Raw genomic sequence first — 23,385 nt, 5'->3', positions numbered from 1 at the left:
GAACACAAATAATCCAGTAAGTCACAATTCGGGTGGAAGTGTGAGGTTAGTGATCGTGCCAGACAGTCACTGAAGAGGATTGTGACGAAAAGTAAGGAGATGACAGCTGCAAAAGTTACTGCAGAACTGAATGTCAGTCATGCACAGTGTCAGCGCCCAAACAATATGGAGGGACGCAAATGCCCGTAACAGGAGAATGTGGTGCTGTGCCTAAACAACATAAATTGGATGATTTTGTAGGTTCTGTCGCACTAGCAAAATTTTATAAAAAATAAAAAATTGCTCATTAATACTCACAATTTTGTTATTTTTCACAAAATTGGCCTAATTATCCAGAACCTACAAAATCATCCTACTATCCCTTTACCTAATAATTAATAATTATGAACCATAGACCTTTCCGTTGGTAGGGAGGCTTGCGTGCCTCAATGATACAGATAGCCGTACCGTAGGTGCAACCACAACGGGCGGGTATCTGTTGAGAGGCCAGACAAACATGTGGTTCCTGAAGAGGGGCAGCAGCCTTTTCAGTAGTTTCAGGGGCAACAGTCTGGATGATTGACTGATCTGTCATTGTAATACTAACCAAAACGGCCTTGCTGTGCTGGTACTGCGAACAGCTGAAAGCAAGGGGAAACTACAGCCATAATTTTTCCCGAGGGCATGCAGCTTTACTGTATCGTTAAATGATGATGGCGTCCTCTTGGGTAAAATATTCTGGAGGTAAAATAGTCCCCCATTCAGATCTCCGGGTGGGGGCTACTCAAGAGGACGTCGTTATCAGGAGAAAGAAAACTGCCATTCTACAGATTGGAGCGTGGAACGTCAGATCCCTTAATCGGGCAGGTAGGTTAAAAAATTTAAAAAGGGAAATGGATAGGTTAAAGTTAGATATAGTGGGTATTAGTGAAGTTCGGAGGCAGGAGGAACAAGGCTTCTGGTCAGGTGAATACAGGGTTATAAATACAAAATCAAATAGGGGTAATGCAGGAGTAGGTTTAATAATTAATAAAAAATAGGAGTGCAGGTAAGCAACTACAAACAGCATACTGACCAAGATAGACACGAAGCCCACGTCTACTACAGTAGTACAAGTTTATATACCAACTAGCTCTGCAGATGATGAAGAAATTGATGAAATGTATGATGAGATAAAAGAAATTATTCAGGTAGTGAAGGGAGACGAAAATTTAATAGTCATGGGTGATTGGAATTCGACAGTAGGAAAAGGGAGAGAAGGAAACATAGTAGGTGAATATGGATTGGGGCTAAGAAATGAAAGAGGAAGCCGTCTGTTAGAATTTTGCACAGAGCATAACTTAATCATAGCTAACACTTGGTTCAAGAATAACAAAAGAAGGTTGTATACATGGAAGAATCCTGGAGATACTAAAAGGTATCAGATAGATTACATAATGGTAAGACAGAGATTTAGGAACCAGGTTTTAAATTGTAGGACATTTCTAGGGACAGATGTGGACTCTGAACACAATCTCTTGGTTATGAACTGTAGATTAAAACTGAAGAAATTGCAAAAAGGTGACAATTTAAGGAGATGGGACCTGGATAAACTGACTAAGCCAAAGGTTTTACAGAGTTTCAGGGACAGCATAAGGGAACAATTGACACAAATGGGGAAAGAAATACAGTAGAAGACGAATGGGTAGCTCTGAGGGATGGAGTAGTGAAGGCAGCAGAGGATCAAGTAGGTAAAAAGACGACGGCTAGTAGAAATCCTTTGGTAACAGAAGAAATATTGAATTTAATTGATGAAAGGAGAAAATATAAAAATGCAGTAAATGAAGCAGGTAAAAAGGAATACAAACGTCTCAAAAATGAGATCGACAGGAAGTGCAAAATGGCTAAGCAGGCATTGCTAGAGGACAAATCTAAGGATGTAGAGGCTTATCTCACTAGGGGTAAGATAGATACAGCCTACAGGAAAATCAGAGAGACCTTTGGAGAAAAGAGAGCCACTTGTATGAATATCAAGAGCTCAAATGGGAACCCAGTTCTAAGCAAAGAGGAGAAAGCAGAAAGGTGGAAGGAGTATACAGAGGGGCTATACAAGGGCGATGTACTTGAGGACGATATTATGGAAATGGGAGAGGATGTAGATGAAGATGAAATGGGAGATAACATACTGCGTGAAGAGTTTGACAGAGCACTGAAAGACCTGAGTCGAAACAAGGCCCTGGGAGTAGACAACATTCCATTAGAGCTACTGACAGCCTTGGGAGAGCCAGTCCTAACAAAACTCTACCATCTGGTGAGCAAATTGTATGAGACAGGCGAAATACCCTCAGACTTCAAGAAGAATATAATAATTCCAATCCCAAAGAAAGCAGGTGTTTACAAATGTGAAAATTACAGAACTATCAGTTTAATAAGTCACGGTGGCAAAATACTGACACGAATTCTTTACAGACGAATGCAAAAACTGATAGAAGCCGACCTCTGGGAAGATCAAGTTTGGATTCCGTAGAAATGTTGGAACACGTGAGGCAATACTGACCTTACGACTTATCTTCGAAGCTAGATTAAGGAAAGGCAAACCTACGTTTCTAGCATTTGTAGACTTAGAGAAAGCTTTTGAGAATGTTGACTGGCATACACTCTTTCAAATTCTAAAGGTGGCAGGGGTAAAATACAGGGAGCGAAAGACTATTTACAATTTGTACAGAAACCAGATGGCAGTTATAAGAGTCGAAGGGCATGAAAGGGAAGCAGCAGTTCGGAAAGGAGTGAGACAGGGTTGTAGCCTCTCCTCGATGTTATTCAATCTATATATTGAGCAAGCAGTAAAGGAAACAAAAGAAAAATTCGGAGTAGGTATTAAAATACATGGAGAAGAAATAAAAACTTTGAGGTTCGCCGATGACACTGTAATTCTGTCAGAGACAGCAAAAGACCTGAAAAAGCAGTTGAACAGAACGGATAGTGTCTTGAAAGGAGGGTATAAGATGAACATCAACAAAAGCAAAACGAGGATAATGGAACGTAGTCGAGTTATCTCGGGTGATGCTGAGGGAATTAGATTAGGCAATGAGACAGTTAAGGTAATAAAGGAGTTTTGCTGTTTGGGGAGCAAAATAACTGACGATGGTCGAAGTATAGAGGATATAAAATGTAGACTGGCACTGGCAAGGAAAGCGTTTCTGAAGAAGAGAAATTTTTTAACATCGAGTATAGATTTAAGTGTCAGGAAGTCTTTCTGAGAGTATTTCTATGGAGTGTAGCCATGTACGGAAGTGAAACATGGACGATAAATAGTTTTGACAAGAAGAGAATAGAAGCTTTCGAAATGTGGTGCTACAGAAGAATATTGAAGATTAGGTGGGTAGATCACGTAACTAATGAGGAGGTATTGAATAGGATTGGGGAGAAGAGAAGTTTGTCGCACAAGTTGACTAGAAGAAGGGATCAGTTGGTAGGATATGTCCGGAGGCATCAAGAGGTCACAAATTTAGCATTGGAGGGCAGCGTGGAGGGTAAAAGTCGTAGAGGGAGACCAAGAGATGAATACACTAAGCAGATTCAGAAGGATGTAGGTTGTAGTAGGTACTGGGAGATGAAGGAACTTGAAAATAATAGGGTAGCATGGAGAGCTGCATCAAACCAGTCTCAGGACTGAAGACCACAACAAAAACAACACATTATAATAATAACTATAATAAAAAATCACTTATTTTACATAAATATCCCATAGGTGAATGTGATACATTAAATACAATAAATATATCATAAATGAAATTTATAAAATTATTTACTTTCTGCTTTAGCAGCCATAACATTATTAAGATTTGTTGTTTGTGAATGTTTTTTGGGGGGAAGCAGCCATAAGATTATTAAGATCTGTTGTTTGTAAATGTAATTTTCTGACGTTCTTTGCAGAATTCTTTACATACATATCTATGTACACCTGTTCGATATTTATCTCTATGAAATTCCTCAATACTTTTTTAAATCATACTTTAAGTACACTGTCTTAACTGTGGCTTAGTGTTGTACACTTAAAGAAAATAAAATTAATGAGAAAAATAATTTTTTAAAACATTTTACATTGTGAACATAAGTAGAAAACTAAAATGTATTAACTAGCAAACCCTGTATCATGAAATTCATTATTTTTACTTTTAAGTTTCTTCATTCCTGTATATTTTTATGTCATTTGTCCTTTTTTCAATCATTTCAAAATCCAAATCATCAATTAATTTAGAAGATCTATTTGGTAAATTAACTTAAAAATCATTAATGAGTTCTAGACAAAGTAGTTCTCCGAATCTAGCGTTTAAATATTCACAGTTCGAAATAATATATAAAACATTTTCCTCTAACACATTTACTTTCCTAATTTCTTTAGAAATACTTACATTATTTAGGTTCTTGATTAAAGTAGTTTCCATTTATATTGAAAAAAATTTTATTAGTTTTTCAAAAATAAATTCATAGATTGTATTAAAGATATTTTTTAAAAATTGTAGTTTTGAACATATAGCTAAATGATTCATTGAAAATTATTCTTTTTTTATTTTTTATATCCCTAATAAAAATTATTTCTTATAAATGGAGATCCTAAACAAAATGGAAGCTACAATAAAAGAAACTTATACACTTATTGAGCTATGTGAAGAAGATATCGATTGTCCTATTTCTTTAATTAATGAAGATAATAATCAGTGTGTTAAAACAAGCTGCAATCATATTTTTCATAAATAATGTATTGATAAACGGTTAAAGGAAAAGGGAAATTGTCTACATTGTAGAATTATTATTAAAAATAAAGAACCAACATCAGTTGAAATAATGACAACACTTGAGTCTTTACCAGTAACTATAATTAGATCTTTTGATCAATTCTGTGATTCTTTACCGGTTAACTACAAAATCTTATTATCCTTTGTTTGCTAGAATTCAACAATTTAGAAATCAGTATTATGAATCTGATTATTCTGAGGATTCTTATTTTAAAAATAATTTTCATGATTAATTTAAAATTAAAATTTAAAAAATTATAACGATTATAAAAATTATAAAAATTTACATTTTCACAAATTTAATAAATTGTTTGTATATATAAATGGAGCAAGTTCAACAAGATTGTTCTGTGAAAAGAACATTTTTTAAACATTGTAATACAGAGATATGAGTTGATAACTTTACTTTATAATAATATACAAAAGATGGTTATAGAACTATATGTAGACCATGTATAAATTATTATCATGTACAAAATTACAATAATAATTGAATTCCTTGTCTATGTGGAAAAACTGTTGCTAAATATTATTTTAAAAAGCATTTAAGACGAAATTCCAGTGAAGAACAAACGAACATATTATTAACAACGGATATTGAAGAAAAATCGGAATCTACAATGAATAATGATGAAGTTGTAACTGAAGAAACAACTACATCTACAAAGAGATGTAAAATTTGTCAAGAAATTTAAGATTTAAATTATTTTTATATAGATACATTATATAAAGATAAACATAATAATAAATGTAAGAAATATACTTTAGAGTATATTAAGAATGAGAAAGCTTTAACTTTATGATTTATTATTTATTAAATAATAATCCTTTATGAGTAAATATCCGTTATAAAATAATATTTATTCATCTATAATATAATTAACATTTAAATAATAAAAATAAATTTTACATATCTAAAGAATTTTTTTGTATTAAATAGAAGAGCAAGCTAATTGATTGCTAAACTGAATAATAAGCTCATAATTTAAAAATTTATTTAATGTTAAACTAAATAATAAAGTAATTCTATTTTCATTAATTATCTATTTCATAATGATCCTTATCCAGCTATTAAATAATTATCATTTAATTAATAATTTTTTCAAATCTAATGAATTTTTTTAATAAATATAAGAGCAAAATGGAAAGTAACATTGCTGCTCAACTAACTCAACATGCTAATCAACTAGAACAATTTCCTGTTGAAAGACTACATCAGTTTTGTAAAATAAATAATATACAAGGGTATTCAAGTTTACATAAGGCTGATTTAATTAGATTTATAATTAGTAATCGTTTAATTATTATTAGTAATCATCCAAATTTTGTTAGAAATAATACAACTGTAAATACAACAGGAATCTTTTGACAAAGATAAAATAAAATTTTATAAAAGTCAAATAAAAAGTAAAGATTGTTGTATATATAAAGTACTTAGATTGAATAAATTAAACAATAAAATAATTGAAATAAAAGATTAAAGAATTAAAATAAAAGTTGAAATAATTAAATCAAAGATATTTCATTCAAAATTTGATGGAAATATTTGGTACATATTTTTTTAAAACTTTATTATTTGTTAAACTAAATAGTAAACCAGATCTTTATAAAATTACTTTATAAAGTTACTTTATCTTTATGTATCCAACAGTTGTGTCATTTCTCAAACCCTAACCATTTCACATAAACGTTATCTACTTTCTTTCTCAGGACTTTTTGAACTAAGTATACAACTGGATATGTCGTTTTCTGCAGGTCTTGTTCATAAAAATTTATATCTTTCAATCTATTTGAAATCTGCTTAGATTGAATAACAATTTCAACTTCAAATATTTCTGTTGATCTATTAGCTGAATATTCTTTTTCAAAAAGACCTCTAAATTTATTAATTCTAACTTTATCACCTTTTTTAAACTTTGTGTCAGCTAAAGCAGACTTCAGGCTGTGACTAGGTGCTACATTAGACATAATATTAGTTATTTTTTAATTTAAACATTTGATATGATAGTCATGTGAGGTATATTTTCCATTCATACACATAAAAAATTTAATAAAGTTAAAAATAATCAAATGATTTCAATACTTCTAGATCTTCATTTACTTTCTAAACTAAGCATTTATTAATTTGTGATATTAATGATTTAACATTACTTTCTACTGAATCAATTTTAACTACTGCACTAAGAAAACTATTTTTGTATTCTTTATTTCCTTATTATAATGTTGCAAGTACCATCCATAAAAAAATTTCTTTGATTTAAATATAAAAGTAACTTGTTATAATCTTCTTTATTAACATAGTTATTAAATTGTGTTAAAATGGTTTCGTATTCTGGTTTTGTAACATATTTCTTCTCTAGGAATTGTTTGTTAACTACACGTTTTAAATCAATTGGATCATTTTCATTAGCAACATTCTATTTTTAAAACCAATATAATCTTTAGTTATTTTAAAAATAACATTAAATTCTATTTTAAATTGTTTAATTTATCTTTGGATCTATTGATGACTGTAATTGTTCAATACTATTCTCAATATTTTCTAAATTTAATGCAGATGTATTAACTACTTGTTCATTTTGTTTAATTAGATGTATTTTATTTCCAAAAATGTCCATTTATTGAACTTAAAATATCATTAAAATTATAATTATAACAAAGCAATTTTAAAAGAAGAAGCACAAATGACCACATGTTACTTTTAAAAATTTTGTATTCTTTCTGTATTGTAGTAGAATTCATTACTTCCTAAATAATTAACTAATTGTTTTGGTATATTACCCCCAAATAAACCAAAAACAACATTATTATAATTTTTATAGTAACATATCCAATGAGTACCAGGATCATCTTATATATCCAAATTAGCTATACCACATTCAGTTTTAAATGGTTTACTTTCTAATTCATCAATCATGTATACAGAACGAAACTTTTAATTTTTAATATGTTATTTAATTTTTCTATTTCAAAATAACTTAAGGCATTAGGACGTTTATTAATGATTTTCTTTTATTCCATTTCCTACTTCTTTTTCCATTTCTAAGTTACGTCTTTTTAGTTCTTCTAAGTCTTTATCATTTTTCTTTTTATTTAATACTGCAATTGCAATTGCTGCAGAACCACCAGCTAAGGAACCAATTGCTGCTAAATATGGTAAAGCAGCTACTAATTATGGTAAAAATCCACCTTCATATGGATTATAATCAGAATATAATGCTCCTGAATTAAATATATACCTGCATAATTAGATAAATATACAGCATCAAACTCTTTATTTAAATCTTCCATTGCAATTTGTTTTTCAGTTAAAAGTTTCATTAATCCATCTATACTTACATATGTTTTATCACAATTTTTTAAACTATCACCATTAAATTCTACAGGTAAATTACAAACATATTTCAACATTCCAACCAGGTTTAAACCAAATACTTTATCCCCAATATGATTTATATACATTAACATTCTTTCACTAACATTTATCTTTTTAATTTCGTTTATATTTTTACTTTTATTTTCATTTATATTTTTACTTACTTTCTTCTTCACATTTATTAAATATATCATTAATTTCTGTTTCACTAAATGTATAATCATATTTTCCAGGAATATCATCAGACCAATGTTTTAAGGTTTTAATTGGTGATAAATCTACAAATTCTTCTATATGATGATGATATGGAATATTTGTTTTTCAACTTCCACATTTTCTTTAACTGCTTTTAAAACATTATTATCTAAACCTTCCATTTTCAATAGTATCAATACCAGGTTGATCTTCCTTTTTATATTTTTCATTTTCTGTTCTTGATTGCTTTTCCCAAAGTTTAAATTTTTCTTTCAATTCTTCAGCTTCATTTCTATTTTGTTTAGCTTTTCAAACATCTTATTCATCATACTTTGCAAGCATTTATTAAGGAAGAAAAAACATTAATTATGTTTCATATTTATGTTAAGTGTTTATGTTTATGTTTTTGGCTTAATGTTAAAATTAATGTCTTTATTTAATGTTTATGTGGTTAAGAAATGTTGTATTTTATTTCTACGTTTGCCTTCATTTAGTTTACTAGTCATATCTATTGTTAAAAAAACCAAGATATCATTCCAACATTTACTACACATTTCTTTAAAATAATCAAACTTTAAATCTCCACCAACAAATTCATGATATATATGTTTTAAGAATGTATCATCTTGTCTAAAAATATTTAAAAAATTTAGAATTGTCTCCAACTAATGGTTTTGGTAATTTTGAAGACGTTTGAGCAAAATGTAAAACAATATATACCTTTGTGTCTGCCTCTGGTAAGATAATCTTTAACAATATCTTGTTTCATAAAATAAAATCATCAAATACAACAACTGAATTTTCGTTACACTCATCTAATGAAATAATGTTTTCATTACTTTCGATGAAGCTAACAATTTCTTTATGAATTTTATTTTCAATTTTTTTACATTGTTTTATAAATTCCTGATACATTGGTTATTCTAAAATTTTTGAATAAATATAGGAATGTTTACTTTTATTTCAATTTAACCATCATGGAGCTAAAATATAATTATCAATCATTAATGTTGTTTTTCCACAACCAATTGATCCAATTATTGCACATCGTATAGAATTTGGTAAAGGTTTACCATGTTTATTTTTTAAATTATTTTTTGGAATTCTTTTTTAGGTTCCCAATCTGTTTGGTCCATTTATTTAATAATTTATTTATTTATATTTTTCATTTATTTATATTTTTACATTTATTTTATTCTTTTAATAACTTTCATATTTATTAATAATTTTTCAAGTAGTAAATGAGCCACCTTTTTCAACTTAGTGATAAATCTAGTTTACTTAGAAAAAGATTAACTGTGATACTTATAATAATGTTTCATTAGCTGGTTTTTATTCACCTTTTTTAACACCAAATATTACAACAAAAAATAAGAAACTTTATTGTGACAGAGAAACAATAGAAATTCCTGTAGGTCAATATAGTTTTAAAAATCAAAAAAATTATACATTAAAAAACTTAATATGCATATTAAAAGCAGATGTAATTTTAAATAGAATTACTATTGAAAGTGATGTAAGATTATATATGGGTATACGAGATAGTATTGGAAATTTATTTGGTTTTAATAATCAAGTTATTTTAACATAATGAAAAAGCTGTAGCTAAAGATGTTCCTAAAAAATTCCTTTTGAATTAATAAATATAAAGTTCAATCTGGCTAATGGAATGTATGTAAAACATTATGATCATTTCCATAAAGAAACTAATGTTATTGCTTCACTTGAACCTAATGCAGAATTTGGTGGACCAAAAATTTATGAACCAAAATAACCTGTAAATGTTCCTTTTTTTAATACAATTCAAGATTTAGAAGTTACTATAACTGATGAGAAAGGTATTTTAATTGGCTTTAGTGGTGCTACTGTAACAGTTATTTAAAAAATAACTTAATAAATTTTTTCCTTAGTAAATAATTACTAAAACAATATTAGACTATGTCAAGAACAAAACTGAATAATTACTAAAACAATATTAGACTATGTCATGAATAAAATTGAAAGTTATCAGTTTTACTCATTTCCTGTTAATGAAAAAAAATAAAAATATTTTAAATGTTCCTAAAACAGATACAGAAATTGAAATGATGCACAATTATACATGAATTTTAGTATTATTCGAAATGATGGTACAGATTATCAAACTTATGATGGAAAATCAAACAAAAAGTTAATTGATAATTATGAACTAAATTGTTTGACTTTGTAAGAATAAAAAATGGAAATAATTTTTCATCTAGAATTGAACATCCTTTTATTTCATCAACAGTTTTATTACATTTAACTTCATCTGTTACTGACAAAATAAGTTTAGAAGGACATATTCTTAATACAGGAGAAATAAATAGTAAAAGTAATGAAGTACTTTATCCATTACCATAACTTGGTGGATTTTTTAAAGATTATGATTCCGTAGAAATATGGGAACACGTGAGGCAATACTGACCCTACATCTTATCTTAGAACCTAGATTAAGGAAAGGCAAACCTACATTTCTACCATTTGTAGACTTATAGAAAGCTTTTGACAACATTGACTGGAATACTGTCTTTCAAATTCTGAAGGTGGCAGGGGTAAAATACAGGGAGCGAAAGGCTATTTACAATTTGTACAGAAACCAGATGGCAGTTCTAAGCATCGAGGGGCATGAAAGGGAAGCAGTGGTTGGGAAGGGAGTGAGACAGAATTGTAGCCTCTCCCCGATGTTATTCAATCTGTATATTGAGCAAGCAGTACAGGAAACAAAAGAAAAATTCGGAGTAGGTATTAAAATCCATGGAGAAGAAATAAAAACTTTAAGGTTCGCCGATGACATTTTAATTCTGTCAGAAACAGCAAAGGCCTTCGAAAAGCAGTTGAACGGAATGGACAATGTCTTGAAGGGAGGATATAAAACGAACATCTTCTTCTTCTTCGGTTATCAACCCACAGGTTGGTTGGCAGCAGCACGCCATTCCGTTCTTTTGTCAACTTTCTTCTTCATATCTGCATAGGTCTGGCACCCGATGTCATTTATTACTTGTTGAATGTAGCTTAATCTAGGTCGTCCTCGGCGAGTTCTTCCTTCAATGATTCCTTCTAATATTCTCTTAATGAAATTGTTATGCCGTAAAATGTGACCTATGAAGGTTATTCTTCTTTTCTGTATATTTCGCCAAAGAGATCTGTTTTCTTTCACTCTTCTGAGGACATCTTCGTTTGTAGCCTTGTCTCGCCAGCTGATTTTTTCCATTCTCCGGTAGCACCACATTTCGAATGCCTCTAATCTTCTCTTTTCTTCTTTTCCACTAGTCCAAGTTTCACATCCGTAAAGGGCTGTACTCCACACATAGGTTTTCATGACTCTCTTTCTTACGTCTAAACTAACATTTCTACTCGTCAGTAAGTTTCTTTTTCCATTGAATGCTATTTTGGCAAGTTGTATTCTGTTTTTAATGTCACTTTTGCTCCTTCCATCTGCTGTTATTTTGCTACCTAAGTAGTTAAATTCTGTAACCTGCCCTAGTTTCTCTCCCTTTATTGTTATTCGTATGGGTTCATTGTAGTTCAGGGCGCCACTCACCATCACTTTAGTCTTTTTCTTATTTATTTTCATTCCATACTGTTCTTTTAAGGTGTTTTCCATTTCATTGAGTGCGGCTTCTAAATCTTCTTTCCTTTCTGTAATTATGGCGATATCATCTGCATATCGCAACATATCATTTTCATTCCGTTAAGTTTTATTCCTACTTCAATATTCTCTCTTATTTTGTCTATTGCTTCTTGGATATATGCGTTGAAAATTACTGGAGATAGTGGGCATCCCTGTCTCACTCCTTTCCTTATTCTTGCTGTTTCTTCTTTGTTTTCTTTCTTAACTAAGGCTGTTTCATTTTGGTATATTTTAAAGATTATCCTTCTATCATTATATTTCAGACCAGCCTTCTTCAGAATTCTAAACATTTCTGGCCATACAACATTGTCAAATGCCTTTTCGAGGTCTACGAAGGCTATAAATACTTGTTTGTTTTTGGAAATTTGTTTCTCAATTATTAGTCTTAAAGATAAGATTGCTTCCCTCGTCCCTACACCGCTTCTAAAACCGAATTGGTCTTCACTTAGAGTGCTATTCAATTGGTTTTCAACTCTTTTCAAAATTATTCTTATTAGAACATCAACAAATGCAAAACGAGGATAATGGAATGTAGTCGAATTAAGTCGGGTGATGCTGAGGGAATTAGATTAGGAAATGAGACACATAAAGTAGTGAAGGAGTTTTGCTATTTGGTGTGCAAAATAACTGATGACGGTCGAAGTAGAGAGGTTATAAAATGTAGACTGGCAATGGCAAGGAAAGCGTTTCTGAAGAGGAGAAATTTGTTAACATCGAGTATAGATTTAAGTGTCAGGAAATCGTTTCTGAAAGTATTTGTATGGAGTGTAGCCATGTGTGGAAGTGAAAAATGGGTGATAGACAGTTTGGACATGAAGAGAATAGAAGCTTTCGAAATGTGGTGCTACTAATGAGGAGGTATTTAACAGGATTGGGGAGAAGAGGAGTTTGTGGCACAACTTGACTAGTAGAAGGGATCAGTTGGTAGGACATGTTCTGAGGCATCAAGAGATCACCAATTTAGTATTGGAGGGCAGCATGGAGGGTAAAAATTGTAGAGGGAGACCAAGAGATGAATACACTAAGCAGATTCAGAAGGATGTAGGCTGCAGTAGGTACTGGGAGACGAAGAAGCTTGCACAGGATAGAGCAGTATGGAGAGCTGCAGCAAACTAGTCTCAGGACTGAAGACCACAGCAACAACAACAAAGAAATTATGTTTGAAGGAGACTTAACTGTAATTTTTTCACGTAGTTCATCTTCTGGAGATGTAATTCTATGTTGGTCTGATACAAATGATGCTGGAATTGAAATAAAAGTACATTACCTAAAGAACGTAAAATTATTATAGGATCTATGGAAATTCGTGTACCTGTTGTTAAATATGAACCAAATTATGAACTTGAATGACATGAAAATATTTTAAAAAATCCTAATATTCCTATTTCTTTATATGAATTTCAAACAGAAGAAGTTGCCAGTTCATCTGGTAAAAACAGCTTTGTTCTAGGTACAACAAATTACTATAACTCTACAGAATTTGATATGCCACATTTTGTTTTTGTTGTATATCAGACGAATCGTAAAAATAATCAGTTAGTTGATTCGTCATTATTTGATCATGTTAAAGTACAGAATATTTATTTAAAAAATGGTATAAATGAAGTTTTTCCTCAAAAATGTGGAATATTAATCCACTAAATAATTTTCTAAAAGCATATGATGCATTTTTAGAGTTTAAAATAATTACTTTACTACAATCAGATATTGATATTTGTCCATTTAGTTTTATAAATAATTATCCAATTTATGTAATTAATATGACACATAGAAAGAATTTGTAACTACACAAAAAACAACTATGAAACTTTGTACAACTTTTAATCATAAAGTTCTAAATGATACACTTGCCTATGTAGTTGTATATGGTAAAAAGAATCTTACATATGATGTGCAAAATAGATTACTTACTGAAAGTTTTTAATCATTAACATTTGCTTGTATACAAATGAATGAAAAACTTAAATTTATAAAAATGTTAACTTCATGTTTACATGCATTTCTAAAACATTTTAAGAAATATAGAAAAAATAAAAACTGATTTTTTAAATATAATTTACCTTTGTTAAGTAATACATTTTAATATTTTTATTTACGCTCATAGTTAAAAATTTTAAAAATAACTTACTTTTGTTACCTATACATTTATTTAGTTATTTTCTTAATGTTGTCCATTTTTTGTTGTCAATTTTATTTTTAATATAATTTACCTTTGTTAACTCATACATTTTAATTAATTTACTTACATTCACAATATAAAATTTTTAATGTAATTTACCTTTGTTAACTAATTCATTTTATTTATTTTATTACGTTCAACTATGGGAAATGTATGTAAAATAAATGATTTTTTATTATAGTTATTATTATATTATTATATTGTTATTATATGATATTATAATTGTTAATTTTTGGTAAAGGGATAGTGAGATGATTTTGTAGGCTGTGGATAATTAGGTCCATTTTGTGAAAAATAACTAAATTGTGAGTGTTAACGAGCAATTTTTTATTTTTTATAAAATTAAGCTAGAGAACCAGAACCTACAAAATAATCCTACTCACAAAAATGGACTATGGAGCAATAGAAGAAAGTCTTATGGTTGGATGCGTCTTATTTCACACTATTTATGTGGCCGTGTTTACATTCATGTAGTGGACCATCGCAGGATTCAGTGTTGACTTGGACAGCCATATCGAGGTATTTCACAGATTGCAAGGTCGCATTACTGCCATGGATCATGTGACAATTTCGGCTGATTAGGTCCATTCCACAGTTCAATATTTGCTCCCCAATAGTGATGCTGTGATCCAAGACAACAAGGCCCCTGCTCACACAATTGGTTTTGTGAGTACGGGGTTGAATTGTCGCATCTCTCCTGGTTACCACTATCACCAGATCTCAATTTAATTGAGCCTCTGCAGTCTAGAGAGAAGAGTTCGTGGTCGCTATCTACGTCCATCACTGTTTCCTGAACTTGCCACTATTTTGCAGGAAGAATGGTATATGATTCCCTTGAAAATCATACAGGCTCTATATTCATTTCGAGATGACTCGAAACAGTTTTGAATGTCAACACGTTCAGCACACAGTATCACGCATGGGACTGACTCCTGTTTGTGATGTTTTTATACATTTCTTCAGTCCCAGTGTGTCGATAGTCTGTAAGTGAAGGGACTATGTGAGCTCCGACTTACGACCAGCGTTGTGACTTAGCGGATGATGTTTCCCCACTTTCCCTATATATGGTATAAACCTTCAATACGGCACCTCTTGAAACAACAAACACACAGGATACGGAAGGACGCAACATAAGACCACCAACAAATTGTCGACAATGCCCTCGCAACTACGCAGAATACTATCCTGACCATGGCAGACACTAGTAATGTATTGGGGACTTCACACATGTTCCGACCGTGGCCAAATGCAACAGCGTAAGCTGCAGGTTTGGCTTGAGGCGTAGCGTCGATTATCACGCCTATTTAAGATTGACACTAGCGAGCAAACAGCTTCACACATGTCACGCTTCCAGCATGACAGATGTTTGCTCTGATCCAGCACCACTTTCAAGAAGCAATGACTGTGGCTCAGGGGTGTTAGCATCTTGTGCACTATGGAATCTAGTAGTCAAAACAGTACATTTTGCAAACAGTACTGTATCTTCAGTGAATATTATGACTTCTATTAATATTTTTTATTTAATGGGTTTAATTATTACTGTTAATGATGATGTAAATGTGATTTAATAAATGAAGATTGTTATGTTTGTTAACTGCGTGTATGGTATGATGAGGACTGTGGATGTACAGAGAGAGTGAATCATACACTCAGGGGAAATTTGTACAGTGCATCTAGCCCATTTATGGTACTGGGAAACAAAAAACATTTTGCAGTAATTAAATCATTTATGGAAGAGGTTATTTTGATAATTGGAAGTTTTCTAAATTTTTCATTTAATGAATTGGTCAAATGTAAAAGACGTGGGATTGCGCCATTTAATATTAATATCAGATTGCATATGATGTGTAGCAGCCAATCAGAGAACAGTCCGTTCGCACGTAATTTATGAGCTACAGAATTGCTTTGTAAAGTGTAAGTAAAGTTTGGAAGTCAGCCATGTTCATGTATACACACTTATACTGCTGAATGCTTACTCAGTGTTCTTAAACTGCCATGTGAAGCTGAACGTTATGTCTCTTTGCTTGTGTTTATCATTTCAACACTGACCTACAGAACTTTCCCTGACAAATTCAGCACAAAATTATTCTATTCATTTATGACACACAACATACAACGATACGCAATCTGACTGCTCAAATAATTAACACAAAAGAATGGACTTGAATTAGGAGAAATCCTGACAATAACCTATACATTTCATAAGACACTTACCTCACAAAAAAATCTTCATTAAACGAACTACAGTGATACAGCAAGCACCAATAGAGTCAGCTAAATAAAAGATTCTAACTACTGTAGGCTCTAATTACTAATAGGCATGTGGTTAGCACAGAGATTTTGTTGCAGATCAAACAACGTATTTAGCAAATTTTACCTTAATAATGTGACATCCAGTTCCAAAAATGATATAATCGTCCATGACATCCAGTTCCAAAAAAATTATATAATCATGAACAATCTTACATTTCCATGACAGACACGTGTCCAGACCATCCGCTCGCACTAACACTTCAAACCTCTAACCCCACTGCTACCTATTATCATCCAACCTCCAACACTGCTGACTATTCACCTCGAACTGACATCACTGCTAACTATCAACTTCTAACTTCCATAACTGCTAGCAATATGCTCCTAACTGCGAGTCTGACCAGCCACAGAGTCTCTTACAGAGGGCGCACAGCGCTGTCAGTGATATTAATGCAGACTAAAGGGCTGCCAACATACAAACACATAAACAGGCTACTTACAAACTCGACGGTGGAGGACCGCAAAATGAACGCGAACATGTCAGAAAGACGAATGCAGGAAAGCCCGACTTTGTGTGTGAACTGTGACTTTCAAAGAACCAAAATACGCATGATATATTGTACGAGTAGGGACCGAGAACTGAACGTTCAAAGACATCGATTTGGATAAAATTAGTGGTAGAATTTTGTCACAGGCAATTCGTCTTGTAATATTTTTGGTAATTGGTTTCGTCGGACACCACAAGCTGGCTATTAGGAGTGACTGTTATCGCATTTGAATGTTGAAACTATAACTTACGGTTATCACAGGCTTGGCGATGTTTTTGTATCAAACAAGCAACAATATATTGAGGTTTTCACTCACAGATATCTGACTTTTAATAGATCTGCTGAATTGATACCAGAAAACATACGATGCAACTTGTAGAGGCATGTAACTTCTGCTAGAGCTTTCTGTAGCTGGCGAACATCACACGTTTTGTAGTGGGTCACGCGCATGGACGGGATAGGAGATGAAGAAATTCGCCACAAAGTGAGTGGACATTTTTTCTGCAGGAGAAACAAATAACCGCGCCATTGCAGGCTGTCATCTGCATTTACAGGGTGTTTCAAAAATGACCGGTATATTTGAAACGGCAATAAAAACTAAACGAGCAGCGATAGAAATACACCGTTTGTTGCAATATGCTTGGGACAACAGTACATTTTCAGGCAGGCAAACTTTCGAAATTACAGTAGTTACAATTTTCAACAACAGATGGCGCTGCGGTCTGGGAAACTCTATAGTACGGTATTTTCCACATATCCACCATGCGTAGCAGTAATATGGCGTAGTCTCTGAATGAAATTACCCGAAACCTTTGACAACGTGTCTGGCAGAATGGCTTCACATGCAGATGAGATGTACTGCTTCAGCTGTTCAATTGTTTCTGGATTCTGGCGGTACACCTGGTCTTTCAAGTGTCCCCACAGAAAGAAGTCACAGGGGTTCATGTCTGGCGAATAGGGAGGCCAATCCACGCCGCCTCCTGTATGTTTCGGATAGCCCAAAGCAATCACACGATCATAGAAAGATTCATTCAGGAAATTAAAGACGTCAGCCGTGCGATGCGGCCGGGCACCATCTTGCATAAACCACGATGTGTTCGCAGTGTCGTCTAAGGCAGTTTGTACCGCCACAAATTCACGAAGAATGTCCAGATAGCGTGATGCAGTAATCGTTTCGGATCTGAAAAATGGGCCAATGATCCCTTTGGAAGAAATGGCGGCCCAGACCAGTACTTTTTGAGGATGCAGGGACGATGGGACTGCAACATGGGGCTTTTCGGTTCCCCATATGCTCCAGTTCTGTTTATTGACGAAGCCGTCCAGGTAAAAATAAGCTTCGTCAGTAAACCAAATGCTGCCCACATGCATATCACCGTCATCAATCCTGTGCACTATATCGTTAGCGAATGTCTCTCGTGCAGCAATGGTAGCGGCGCTGAGGGGTTGCCGCGTTTGAATTTTGTATGGATAGAGGTGTAAACTCTGGTGCATGCGACGATACGTGGACGTTGGCGTCATTTCGACCGCAGCTGCAACACGGCGAACGGAAACCCGAGGCCGCTGTTGGATCACCTGCTGCACTAGCTGCGCGTTGCCCTCTGTGGTTGCCGTACGCGGTCGCCCTACCTTTCCAGCATGTTCATCCGTCACGTTCCCAGTCCGTTGAAATTTTTCAAACAGATCCTTTATTGTATCGCTTTTCGGTCCTTTGGTTACATTAAACCTCCGTTGAAAACTTCGTCTTGTTCCAACAACACTGTGTTCTAGGCGGTGGAATTCCAACACCAGAAAAATCCACTGTTCTAAGGAATAAACCGTGTTGTCTACAGCACACTTGCACGTTGTGAACAGCACACGCTTACAGCAGTAAGACGACGTACAGAATGGCGCACCCACAGACTGCGTTGTCTTCTATATCTTTCACATCACTTGCAGCGCCATCTGTTGTTGAAAATTGTAACTAATGTAATTTCGAAAGTTTGTCCGCCTGAAAATGTACTGTTGTCCCAAGCATATTGCAACAAACGGTGTATTTCTATCGCTGCTCGTTTAGTTTTTATTGCCGTTTCAAATATACCGGTCATTTTTGAAACACCCTGTATGTTCAAGCATACATTTCTCGCGGTGTTTCGATATTTTTGTGTAACCACTCTAATTTTACATCCGCATCTTATTGCCTGTAGATAGGCAACCTGATGAACAGATATCCAATGCAAGCTGCTGTCCCGCCTTTCTGGGCAGCAGTAGTTGTGATTTCAACGAACTGCATGCGAGTATTGTCGTTTGCATGACAGTGTGAGTTAAAAACGTGGAGATGTGTTCTATCCACTGATATGTTTCTGTTTTCTGTATTTCTTGTACTTTTCGTACAATTTTCTCCTGAAACCCTAGAAGTACCTGGGTGACTCCAAAAGAAATGCAGACAATTTTTTTTTAAAATCCATCTTTTATTCTACATGTTTGAAAGTTTTACCCGCATGGTAAAATTCTGGACCAACCTGTTGGAGACACTGTTTGACAGCGTGCACAAGGGAGTCATCATCTTCAAACCTTGTTCCACGAAGAGGGTCTTTGAGTCTCCCAAAGAGATGATAGTCACATGGAGCCAGGTGAGGACTGTAAGGCGGGTGTTTCAGTGTTGTCCATCCGAGTTTTGTGATCACTTCCACGGTGTTTTCACTGAAATGTGGCCGTGCATTGTCGTGCAACAGCAAAACATCCTGCTTTTGCCCATGTGGTCGGACACGAGTCGAGCTTGAAGTTTCTTCATTGTCATGCATCAGAATTTATGGAGGTTATACTTGGCATGATTTCCACAAGCAAGAGTGCTTCGGAATCGAAAAACACCGTAGCCATAAAATTTCCAGTAGAAGGTGTGGTTTTGAATTTTTGTTTTCTCGGGTGAATTTGCATGATGCCACTCCATTGATTGCCTTTTCGTCTCTGGTGAAAAATGACGGAGCCGTGTTTAATCACCCGTCACAATTCTTCCAAGAAATTCATCTCCACCATTCTCGTACTGTTCCAAAAGTTCGCTGCATACCGTTTTTCTTGTTCCTTTGTGAGCCACTGTTAACATCCTGGGAACCCACCTGGCACAAACCATTTTTAACGGCAACACTTACAGTATTCTGCAAACACATCCTTCCGCCATCCCAATGTAGCGTGACAATTCGTTCACTGTGATGCGTCTGTCAGCAGTCACCAACTCGTTAACTCTCTGCACATTGTCTGGAGTGTGTGCAGCACGAGGCCTGCCGCTGCGAGGACAATCCTCAATATTGCCGTGCCCGCTTTCATCACGTAACCTGCTTGCCCACCGACTAACTGTATTGCGATCGACAGCAGCATCTCCGTACACCTTTTTCAACCTCTTGTGGATGTTTCCCACTGTCTCATTCTCACAGCACAGGAATTCTATGACAGCACGTTGCTTCTGACGAACGTCAAGTGTAGCAGCCATCTTGAAGACATGCTGTGACGGCGCCACTCACGGGGACAGGTTGAACTAAGTTTGAAAACAAGCGGGAAGAATGTATCTACACACTGTAAAACTTTCACACATGCAGAATGAAAACTGTATCTTTACAAAAATAGTGTGCATTTCTTTTGAAGTGACCCTCGTACTTACCAGTAACACTGCACGCAGTGTACAGTAATGGCCCGAAACACTACCTTGTGGTCTGCTCAACTTCCGCGTCGTTGCTTTCAGCGCTGCTGCAACTGGATCCGGCACTGCCCATCACGCTGCACGGAGGACCTCTGTCGGCGCCGTATGCCTTCCAACAGCTGCACTTCCACTGGGGCAGCAACGACTCCGTGGGCAGCGAGCACGCCATCAGCTCGCACTTGTAAGCTCTCACTACACTCTCTCTAACATCTCAGCGCATTCTGCCTCACATCGGATGGCGTTTTCAATAAACACCTGTACAGTGTCGGCACGTGCAACTGCTTAGTCCAGGGGTTGATAATTTTTTGACATATTATTTCGAAAGACGGGCATTGCCTCGGTACCCTGCATACAAGATGTGTGGTACAGCTACATTGGTGATGCTTTTGATGTAGCATAACATGACGAAAAACAGCTCTGTGAGTTCCTAAGAAATCTAAAGTCTCGGTGCCAGTGTCAGATTTACTTCAGCACGAACTGTATACGCTCTTCACCCTGCTCTATCCTGTGTAAGCCTCTACATTTCCGCCTAATTACTGCAAAATACGCTACTGGCCATTAAAATTGCTACACCACGAAGATGACGTGCTACAGACGCGAAATTTAACCGTCAGGAAGAAGATGCTGTGATATGCAAATGATTAGCTTTTCAGAGCATTCACACAAGGGTGGCGCCGGTGGCGACACCTACAACGTGCTGACATGAGGAAAGTTTCCAACCGATTTCTCATACACAAACAGCAGTTGACCGGCGTTAAACGTTGTTGTGATGCCTCGTGTAAGGAGGAGAAATGCTTACCATCACGTTTCCGACTTTGACAAAGGTCGGATTGTAGCCCTTCGCGATTGCGGTTTATGGTATCGCGACATTGCTCCTCCCGTTGGTCGAGATCCAATGACTGTTAGCAGAATATGGAATCGGTGGGTTCAGGAGGGTAATATGGAACGCCGTGCTGGATCCCAACGGCCTCGTACCACTAGCAGTCGAGATGACAGCCATATTATCCGCATGTCTGTAACAGATCGTGCAGCCACGTCTCGATCCATGAGTCAACATATGGGGACGTTTGCAAGACGACAACCATCTTCACGAACAGTTCGACGACATTTGCAGCAGCACGGACTATCAGCTCGGAGACCGTGGCTGCGGTTACCCTTGACGCTGCATCACAGACAGGAGCGCCTGCGATGGTGTACTCCACGACGAACCTGGGTGCACGAATGGCAAAACGTCATTTTTTCGGACGAATCCAGATTCTGTTTACAGCATCATGAAGGTCGCATCCGTGTTTGGCGACATCGCGGTGAACGCGCATTGGAAGTGTGTATTTGTCATCGCCATACTGGCGTTATCACGCGGCGTGATGGTATGGGGTGCCATTGGTTACACGGCGCGGTCACCTCTTGTACGCATTGACGGCGCTTTGAACAGTGGACGTTACATTTGAGATGTGTTACGACCCGTGGCTCTACCCTCCATTCGATACCTGCGAAACCCTACATTTCAGCAGGATAATTCACGACCGCATGTTGCAGGTCCTGTACGGGCCTTTCTGGATACAGAAAATGTTCAATTGCTGCCCTGGCCAGCACATTCTCCAGATTTCTCACCAACTGAAAACGTCTGGTCAGTGGTGGCCGAGCAACTGGATCGACACAATACGCCAGTCACTACTCTTGATGAACTGTGGTATCGTGTTGAAGCTCCCTGGGCAGCTGTACCTGTACACGCCATCCGAGCCCTGTTTGTCTCAATGCCCAGGCGTATCAAGGCCGTTATTACGGCCAGAGGTGGTTGTTCTGGGTACTGATTTCTCAGGATCTATGCACCCAAATTTCGTGAAAATGTAATCACATGTCAGTTCTAGTACAATATATTTGTCGAGTGAATACCCGTTTATCATCTGTATTTCTTCTTGGTGTAGCAATTTTAATGTCCAGTAGTGTATGTACATTTGCACTTGCTTACTCTAGTCAAGTCTTCATCTGCCTCTACACTTCCCTCAATTACCAAACTGAAGATTCCTTGATGCTTCAGCTTTTCGGGGGAGGGTCGGGGGTGCGGCAGGAGGGAGTCTTCACTGTTCCGACTGGTTCGGCGCAGCCGACTGTTAATTCCTCTCCTGTGCAAACGTCTACATCTCAGAGTAGTATTCACAACTTACGTCCTCAGTTATTTGTTCAGCATACAGGGTGAACCACCTAAAACTTTCACCACAAATATTGCGGAAATGGAAAGTGTTATTGATGTGCGGTTATCACAGAATCAGTTGGTAGTCAGGATCTCGTACTGTTAGCCATAGAGCAGGTTCTAATAATACTTAGAAAGGGTAATTTTTTGTGCAAGCATACACGTTTTTGAAATGGAACAATGCCTGTTGATATTAACAAACTAAAAGTAGGTTAAATTAAAGGATCTATGGTGTTTGTTGCAGGATTCTAATGCAAATCGTTTGCAAGATATCGTATTTTGGAAAGTTCCCACACCAACACTAGTACAATGTGGTTGTTGTTGTTGTTGTTGTTGTGGTCTTCAGTCTTGAGACTGGTTTGATGCAGCTCTCCATGCTACTCTATCCCGTGCAAGCTTCTTCATCTCCCAGTACCTACTGCAACCTACATCCTTCTGAATCTGCTTAGTGTATTGATCTCTTGGTCTCCCTCTACGATTTTTACCCTCCACGCTGCCCTCCAATGCTAAATTTGTGATCCCTTGATGCCACAAAACAATGTGGTAGCACACGCTAAAGAACAA

The 23,385-nt window shown here is 35.3% G+C and overlaps 1 protein-coding gene across 1 annotated transcript in view; it reads left to right on the top strand.

Annotated features, from left to right (window-relative positions):
- The window catches only part of LOC124552528 (carbonic anhydrase 1-like), a 121,373-nt gene that overhangs the window by 62,559 nt on the left and 35,429 nt on the right, over positions 1–23,385 (top strand). Inside the window, exon 4 of the mRNA XM_047126843.1 lies at positions 20,673–20,811. Coding sequence (XP_046982799.1) covers positions 20,673–20,811 — 139 coding nt within the window. The remainder of the gene's footprint in view (positions 1–20,672; positions 20,812–23,385) is intronic.

Source organism: Schistocerca americana, chromosome 10 (genome assembly GCF_021461395.2).
Source record: "Schistocerca americana isolate TAMUIC-IGC-003095 chromosome 10, iqSchAmer2.1, whole genome shotgun sequence".
Lineage (NCBI taxonomy): Eukaryota > Metazoa > Arthropoda > Insecta > Orthoptera > Acrididae > Schistocerca > Schistocerca americana.
Note: the sequence above shows the minus strand (reverse complement) of the source record. Positions and strands in the feature narration are given on the sequence as shown.